General features: G+C 43.0%; 1 protein-coding gene across 1 annotated transcript; it reads left to right on the top strand.

Annotated features, from left to right (window-relative positions):
* Nucleotides 1-379: 379 nt before the first annotated feature.
* Nucleotides 380-5,600, top strand: LOC140724613 (extracellular calcium-sensing receptor-like). The gene is made up of 5 exons (XM_073039037.1): nt 380-637; nt 2,513-3,349; nt 3,461-3,688; nt 4,484-4,595; nt 4,696-5,600. The coding sequence occupies exons 1-5, from the start codon at nt 380-382 to the stop codon at nt 5,598-5,600; spliced, it is 2,340 nt and encodes a 779-aa protein (XP_072895138.1).
* The last annotated feature ends 3,372 nt before the right edge of the window (nt 5,601-8,972 follow it).

The following is an 8,972-nucleotide window of genomic DNA, read 5'->3' on the forward strand; positions in this document are numbered from 1 at the left end:
TCAGGGGAGCAATGCAGATAAATGATTTGTGTGCATTGGACTTAATCTGCTGGTAATCTAATCTGTTCTCCCAGCCTCGGTATTAATGACCCCAGAAATTTCCATATATTCCCTTTCCTTCCCACTCGAACATGTGATATAATAAAAATTTAAAGCATGGAACCCAAGGCTCTCGGACAGGTTCTATGCCGAAACTTAGTGCATTAAAATTGACTCTTAACATCACTGACAGTGTGTCCCAGCTTAACGCTTAATTCCATGCCTCGAATGCACCCGCTCTGCAAATGTAACTATAATGATCCAGCTTCCCAGTTCATTAATTTACCATGCATCTCTGTCCTACAGTTTTGAATTTCGAGTATTCCGCTTCATTCAGGCGATGATATTTGCTATTGAAGAGATAAACAGGAGTCCTGTTCTGCTTCCGAATATTACACTTGGCTACAGGATTTATGATTCATGTAATCTACCTCGCTTCTCAGTGAAAGCGGCTTTCGAACTGATCAACGGACTGGACCCAACATTCCAGTTGCAGTCCTGTACCCCGCGCTCATTGGTCCCTGCCATCGTGGCGGAATCGGGGTCTTCACTATCCCTGGCGGTTGCGACATCAATAGGTCCTTTCAAAGTTCCCATGGTAAGATGATTCTTTTACTGCCAGCGTCTACAAAGCGACTCCAGTTACAACACCTAGTGCTCTTATTTCATGGTTGTGAAATAGCTTTGTTTTTCATGTTTCCATTACAATATATTTGCATATATCCCCTACGGCATATGACTAGGACGGAGAGTATAGCAGTGCAGCCACGGGAAGAACGTGAAAACTCCACACCAACAGCATCAGATGTCGGGATTCAACTGTGTTGCAAGGCAGCACACTACCTAGCCTGACAAACGAGATGCTGAAGACTGGATCCTTGGAGATCATTGTACAAACCAGGTTGCGCGTGCAGACCATTCATCTTCGGTGGATCCATCAAACGACAGTTTTGAAGAAGGGACTTGGTGTTGCCAGTCCAGATCAAGAGTTTCAAGAGATCAAGAGTCCATTCACTTTAATAGATCCTGTCTGATCTGTTCACATGGCCCGGCATCTTAGTTGTGCCTCCAGATTACAATGTGTGCGGTACTTCTACCTACAGTTACTTGCATGCCAGAGCGCTGCCACATTTAGTTTAAGAATAGATTTGGTGCAAGGAATAGGAAGTACCACTTGTAGTAATCAGCAGCGATTGAAGTAAAATTTATTGAGAACGATTCGAGCCTCACTGATTCTTTATTAGAACATGGAATATAGAACATAGACACCTACAGCGCATACTCTAGAATTTGCCCAGAATTTCCTTACCACATAGCCCTCTATTTTTCTAAGGTCCCTCTACCTCTCTAGAAGTGTCTTAAAATACCCTATTGTATGTGCAATGGCTATCTGCACCCGGAAATATGTGTACAGGTGCAAAGAATATCTTACTTGCAGCAGTGTCATGGGTAGATAGCGTCAGATAAACACCATTCATATTAAAATACATAAATTATTCATAGTTTCTTTCATGAATGTTAAACATATACCCTTCCTGTACCACGCACTGTTGGAACCACTGAAGCTATCGAGTTCCTGGTGAACTTTTATCCGTCCATCCAGACTGCTAATTGACCTAGCGTGATGTCTTTCTGTTTATGGGGCCTTGGTATCTAGGCCCGTACATCTAGAGCAGAGATATATTTGTAATTGCAATGACGGAATTACGGGTGCCTCGAAATGGAGATAGGCATACGTAGCTGCGAAATGCGGGCAGGGATGGTCCACGTGGCTGTGGCGCCCTGCTCTGCTAAACAGATTCATGGCTAATTTCGCTCTTGGCTGCCTTTACAGATCAAAGGTTAAAAGTCGATCCTTCTTAGCCACATCAGAAATCTGAAATTAAAATAGAAAATGTTAACGGTGCGAATAGAAAACTGGTTCCTGATCATTGATACCAAAGTTTTTCTTGTATTCTCCCTTCTGCTTCCCTAACATTAAAGTATCTCTCCCATCCACTGCACAAGATCGAGATAACATTGATACAGAGCTTCTTTATTCCCCATAGAGTGTGAGAATCAAGAACTCGAGACGATCAGTTTCAGACAAGAAGGGAAAGATTTGAAAGGAAGCTCAGGGGAAACTTTTTCTCACAGAAAGCAGCGAGTATAAGGAACGAGCAGCCAGAGGAAATATCTGAGCCAGGCAAATTAAAACATTTAGCAGGGACGTGGAGAGGTATATAGACCAGAAGGGCTTAGGGTTTTAGAGGCCAAATGTAGGTAAATGGAACGAAGTCAGTGGGTATATTGGATGGCATAGGAGAACTGTTCCGAAATGTGTATGTCCATGCTGTGTTAATTGATGAACCTATATCTATATGCAATTGGCTTATTGCAGCACTCTATAGATATTGGCCTTTTCTCGGATTTCATACTGTCGAGACTAAACTAATTTCTCTGTTTCACTGTCTGCATAATGGATTCTAACCAGGTTAGCTATTTCGCCACATGTGCCTGTCTCAGCGATAGGCGTCGATTTTCGTCCTTCTTTCGAACGATTCCAAGCGATTACTACCAGGCTAAAGCCTTGGCGCAACTTGTCAGGCGGTTTGGATGGACTTGGATTGGAACAGTATGGAGCGACAACGATTATGGCAACTTTGGGATGCAGGCCTTCTCTGAGGCGGTTCAGGAGTTTGGCGTTTGCATTGCTTTCTCCGAGTCTTTTCACAGGACATATTCGCGAGAAAGATTACTTCATGTTACCCGCATTATACAAACGGCGTCTACAAAAGTCGTGGTGGCTTTTCTCGCTCAAGGCGATATGACCATTCTATTGAAAGAAGTTGTTCGACAAAATATTTCTGGCATCCAGTGGGTAGGGAGTGAGGCTTGGATCGCCACTTCGCTTCTTTCTCCAGAGGAGAACAAGAAGTTCGTTACGGGTGCTATTGGAATCGCAATACGTAACGTGAATATCCCGGGGTTCAAAGACTTCTTAACCAGCCTTCATCCATCTGCGTATCCTGGTAATGTGTTAATTGAAGAATTATGGGAAAAGACCTTCGGCTGTAGCCTGAAAAGATTCGAGAATATCACAGGTAGCACAACGCCTACAGTACAGCCTCATCAATGTGCAGGAACGGAGAGCCTAAAGACTGTGTCTAACACCTACACAGAGGTTTCTCAACTGAGGGTGACCAACAAAGTTTATGAAGCGACCTATGCTATAGCCCATGCACTTCACAATATGTTTTCGTGCAAGAGTGGTGAAGGTCCATTTGGGAATCAGTCTTGTGCAAGCATTTCAAATTTTGAGCCATGGCAGGTACGTGGAACTGACCTAATTATTCTAAAGCAGTCCAGTTAAATTTCTATGCTCATACAATATGTTGGTTGTCAGATGTCAGGTTGTATCATCTGTGTCTTCCTCTGATAGGTTTTGCATTACATGCAATCGCTAAATTTCACAACTCGCCTCGGGGAAAGAGTAAATTTCGACGAAAATGGAGACTCGTTGGCTACGTATGATATTGTCAACTGGCAGGTGAATAGCAAGGGGAATGCCGCTGTTTTGATCGTTGGACATTATGACCGTTCCGCACCATCAGGCCAGCAAATCATGATAAATGAAGGTTCTATTGTTTGGATTGGTGGTCGTAGAGAGGTAATGCATGGAAATCTGTCCGCTGTGTTAAGAAATTCAATTTGAAGCATCAATGCCAACTTTCTTTCTGTAATATAGCAACGTGGTTGGTGAAGAAATTTAACAAAATAATTACACACTGTCCCCCAGTTACTAACGACCAAATTACGAACAATTCTACACAAGAACAAGTACCAAAAACAATATTATATTTAAACATCCTACGAATCCAAATTTGTTCTTAGGCAGTCTGTCTATCTATCCATCCATCTTCTATACATACATCTCTCTTTCACTCCAATTTTAGAAATTGCTGTTACCAGCCATATGCTTTCGTCGCCGGTAATTATCATCAAAAATGCGTTTATATTTCTGCGAAATACTGGCGGAAATTTCGCAATAATAATTTATCCTAACAACACCATGCATGTATGTTCACCCATCGCATAGAACATCAGAGTGCTTGATTTAGACAACAACACAACAGGCCTTTTGTTCCAATCCCTCGGTGCAGACCCAGATACAAACCAAATATTGCCGCCTATTCCCCCATTTGATCGATATTCCCCTGATCCTTTCTCCTGCATATAATTGTCCAAGTACCTTCTACAAATTGTTATTGCACCTGCCTCAACCAGTTCTTCCAGAAGCTAGATCCATGTACCCAATATGCTGTGTGTGAAGAAGTTGCCACTCGAATCAGTCCTTTAAATCTTTCCCCTCTCAAACCCAATGCCATCTCGCTTTTGATTCTATCTCGTTGAAAGTTCATTCAAAAAGAAAATGCAGTAATATAACACCACTATTTGCTCCGAGGTCCCCCGGGCCGTTTGTTCGAACAGCTGTTCCCCTGGAACAAGAAAGGCAGCTCGTAAGGGACAGCCGATTTGTTGCTTTGATTGCATTCCTTGCGCGGAGGGGGCGATCAGTAACACAACAGGTATGGACAAGAAATATTTTCATTGCTAACGTGTTTTCAAGAATCTGCAGTCCACTTTTTAAATCACCTTTCACTTCCCTCCTTCAAGATTCAATTGAATGCATGAGGTGCCCCAAAGATTCCTGGTCCAACGACCGGCAAGACAAATGCATACAGAAGCAGCTTGACTTTCTTTCCTTTGCCGAAGTGATGGGGATCGTTCTGACGACCTTGGCGCTGATCGGAAGTTGCATCACTGCCACGGTAGGTGGCATTTTCGTGCTTCACAAAGACACTCCGATCGTGAAGGCCAACAATTCGGAGCTCAGCTTCCTTCTTCTCCTCGCACTGAGCCTGTGCTTCCTCTGTTCAATCACATTCATTGGCGAGCCGTCCGCGTGGTCCTGTATGTTACGCCACACCATGTTTGGTATTACTTTCGTCCTTTGTGTCTCCTGTGTTTTGGGCAAGACGATTGTTGTGGTGATGGCATTTCAGGCAAAACAACCCAGCAATAATGTGGCCAAGAGGTTTGGTCCCCGACAACAACGCCTGACTGTGTTTCTTCTTACACTGTTACAATGCATAATATGTACCGTCTGGCTCATCAAATCACCACCCTTCCCTGTCAAAAACATGGCCTATTCGAAAGAAGTAATCCTTCTGGAATGTGACGTGGGATCGGATGTAGCATTTTACTGCGTTCTGGGTTACATTGGCTGCCTGTCATTGGTTTGCTTTGCCGTTGCCTTTTTGGCACGAAATTTGCCGGACAATTTCAACGAGGCGAAATATATCACATTTAGCATGTTAATTTTCTGCGCTGTTTGGATATCTTTCATTCCAGCTTATGTCAGTTCTCCCGGGAAATTCACTGTGGCCGTGGAAGTGTTCGCAATTTTGGCTTCCAGTTTCGGCTTACTTTTCTGTATCTTTGCACCAAAATGTTACATCATATTGCTGAAGCCGGAGAGAAATACAAAGAAGCATTTAATGGGAAAGGTGTGTTCGTAAATCGTGAAGAAGCATTGACAGTAGTTTACTGATAATGGTTCATAATTTTTTTCATGTACCAAAAGGCACTGAAAAACCTGTCTATCATACTCTTTATAAGGATCACTTAATAAAAGTGTGCAATGAGGTAGAACAATATACTGCAATGAAAATGCACAATATTCAAAATCTGCCGAGAAAGTGCAGTGCTGGTAAAGAATAAAATGCAATATCATAACAATGGGAATATGCGGCTGTGGAGTAAATTTGTTGGCAAAGTGTACTTGTATTATAATATTATATCCGTGTTATTTATTTTGCATTCTTCGAAATTACTGGCATCGTGAATTTTAAATGGGAATATTGATGATTTTTTTTGATGCACTCATTTTGCACTGTACAAGAAGATATGTTTAATTCATTCCCTATCAGTATGCATCCCCTATTTGCTTATCAATTGGTGGGTCCGTGATTCATATATTGCGAACGTATTTCACTGTCTGAAAGGGAATGAAATTATCGCGAGCAGAAGCATTCGAAATATATTAGCTTTTACATTATTCAGTGTAAAGTGCAATCTGTTCCTCTGATGTCGGAATAAAAATGAATCTCTCAATGAGAAAAATAAACTATGCAGGTCCCATGGTGTTTGAATAATTTCAGTTTTGAATACCGCCCATCTCCCCTTCATTATTTCGCAATTCATTTTGTAGTGAGAAATTCACATCGTCTTTGCCAATATGAATTTGGCTTAAAAGCCACCCTTTTCTCAATTAGTCCAATATCTGTGATATTCAACACTCGTAGATACAGAACTTGTTTAATCTATATGCAGTCATGGAGTTAGAGAACATTGTAGCACAGATCCAGACGAATTCGCCATCAAATCCGTGGCAATGTATTCCTCTGCCTGGTCACATTGACGTGCACCCGGACCTCTTCCATTCATGTAAATATTTAAATTTCTATCAAATGTTGAAATTGAATCTGCATCCACCACTTTTGCTGGCAACTTGTTCCAAACTCTCACCACCCTCTGTGCGAGTCTGTGGTGGCCAGTGCTATCATGTTTGCTGTTGTGTGCTGGGGCAGCAGGCTGAGAGTAGCAGACACCAAAAGAATCAACAAACTCATTCGTAAGGCCAGTGACGTTGTGGGGGTGTAGCTGGACTCTCTGACGGTGATGTCTGAAAAGAGGATGTTGTTCAAGTCGCGTGCCATCTTGGAGAATGTCTCCCATCCACTTCATAATGTACTTGTAAGGCACAGGAGTACGTTCAGCCAGAGACTCATTCCACCAAGATGCAACACTGAGCGTCATAGGAAGTCAATCCTGTCTGTGGCCATCAAACTTTAGAACTCATTCCTCGGAGTGTCAGTCACCCTGAGCCAATAAGCTGGACCTGGACTTATTTCCATTTGGAATATTTTACTTAATATCTAATTATTATGGTTTTGTATTGCTATACTTCTACACTATTCTTGGTTGGTGCGACTGTAACACAACCCAATTTCCCTCGGGATCAATAAAGCATGTCTGTCTGTCTGAAGACATTTCCCCGATGTTCTCCTTAAACAATTCACCTTTCACCCTCCACCCATCATCTCAAATTCTAGTCTCTGCCGACTCTTATCGATATGCAATCGGACCATATCCCTCCATAATCCGTCCATCCATGTACCTCCACATGTTCTGTTAAATGTTGACATCGACCCCGCACCAACCCGGATCAAAACGCATCCACCATTTGCGATGCCTCTTGTTCTACACTTTTGCCACAAGCTGAATATTGAAAGCCCTCCCCTTATGTCCTGCTTAAGTCGCCCTTAAACATTTAACACTCCGCATTAAGGAGCTGGAGCTGGAACAAGATGAACTTTGGATCATTTGGGAGGCTGAGAAGGTTATAGGTTCGACATATAGAGAAGTAGTTATGCCTCAAGTACAAGAGATAGGAGACTGGGTAACAGTCAGGTAGGAGAATGGAGCTGAATAGCCTGTCGAGAGTACTAATGTAGCCACCACCACCACTGTAAGTGTACCAATTTGAATACCATTGTGGGAATGATCTAATAGAGGAAAGTCACGGTGGTCAGGGATCTGGACTGAGTTTGGTTCTATGGCTCTGAATGGAACAGAGGAAAATAGGTGATCTGTGGTGATAGCAGATTTGTTAGTTGATGGATCAGAAAGGAGTTTCTGTGTACGAGGACGAGATTTCCGGTTGGTATGCTCCCCCCTCGGGTGCTAGGGTCTGGGACATTTCGGAACGATTCGACAGCATTCCTACGTGGACAAGTGAGCATCGAGATGTCGTGGTTTATAAAATAAGTAGGAAGAGAGACGGTTTTCTGCTAAGTGAGTTCAGGGACTAAAGTCCTCAGTTAAAGCACAGGACTTGCAGGGTTGTGATCTGAGGATTCCTGCCCATGCCAGCTGCTGGTGAGGCTAGAATTAGCAAGATCATACAGTTTACTAAGTGGCTGAGAAGTTGGTGTACGATGAAAGTCTGTCAGAATTTTGGATTATTAGTCTCTCTTCCAAGGAATGTGGGACCTGTACCGAGCACATGTTTTTCACCTGAATTGGGGGGGGGGGGGGATTGAAATGCTAGCACGAAGATTCTCTGGTGACACACGGTGAGGGTTTAAACTAATGTTGCTGGGAAAAGGGTCAGAACGGCAGTACAGACGTGAAGACGGTGTAGGGAGAGACGTTGTTGAAATTTCAGAAAAAGTCAGGGATCGAGGACTTCCGGTAAGATGGGGATTGCTTAGCTGCTCCGAACTTTTGTTCCGTTACTGTCGCTACCTTTGCACTAAATGTCTCCATTTTTTAAAGCTTAGTTAGGAATTATTTCGGTATCTTTTACTTGCCTGTGAATATATCTAACCTACAATGCCTAGCAAGAGTTCTAAATCCGGGAGAAAATAAACTATGACCTCGTCGGACGTGACGATGGAGGCGCTTGAAAATCTCCGAGACGAAATCTTAAAGGAACTTAAAACCGCTTTCAAACAGTTAGAAGAGAAACTGGATCGCATCAACGATAAAGTGGACAAACATGCTGAACACTTATCTCGCATCGATTCGACTTCTGAAGCTTTAGAAAGTCGGGTTCGATACTTCGAGACTCTCTGTTCCAGCTTAGAGGAAAAATCCAACAAATTTCTTTCCAAAATGGTGGATCTCGAAAATCGCAGCAGACGCTGCAACATCAGAATTCTGGGATTACCAGAGGCAACTGAGAAGGGGTCAACCGTGAAGTTTTTCGCCGAGTTTCTCTGTGAGGTATTCGGGAAAGATTTCCTTCCGAAGCCGCCCGAGCTCGAACGGGCACACAGAGTTTACGTTCCCCCTGAAATTCTGGGCTCCCGCCCGCGACCAGTAAT

This window comes from Hemitrygon akajei, chromosome 3, assembly GCF_048418815.1.
Source record: "Hemitrygon akajei chromosome 3, sHemAka1.3, whole genome shotgun sequence".
NCBI classification, from domain to species: Eukaryota; Metazoa; Chordata; class Chondrichthyes; order Myliobatiformes; family Dasyatidae; genus Hemitrygon; species Hemitrygon akajei.

Bases quoted from the DNA above. Each gene is read 5' to 3' on its own strand.
- LOC140724613 (XM_073039037.1), top strand. From the start codon at position 380: ATGATATTTGCTATTGAAGAGATAAACAGGAGTCCTGTTCTGCTTCCG. The intron at 3,689-4,483 runs GTAATGCATGGA...ATTTGCTCCGAG, and splicing joins GGATTGGTGGTCGTAGAGAG to GTCCCCCGGGCCGTTTGTTC. The intron at 4,596-4,695 runs GTAACACAACAG...CCCTCCTTCAAG, and splicing joins TTGCGCGGAGGGGGCGATCA to ATTCAATTGAATGCATGAGG.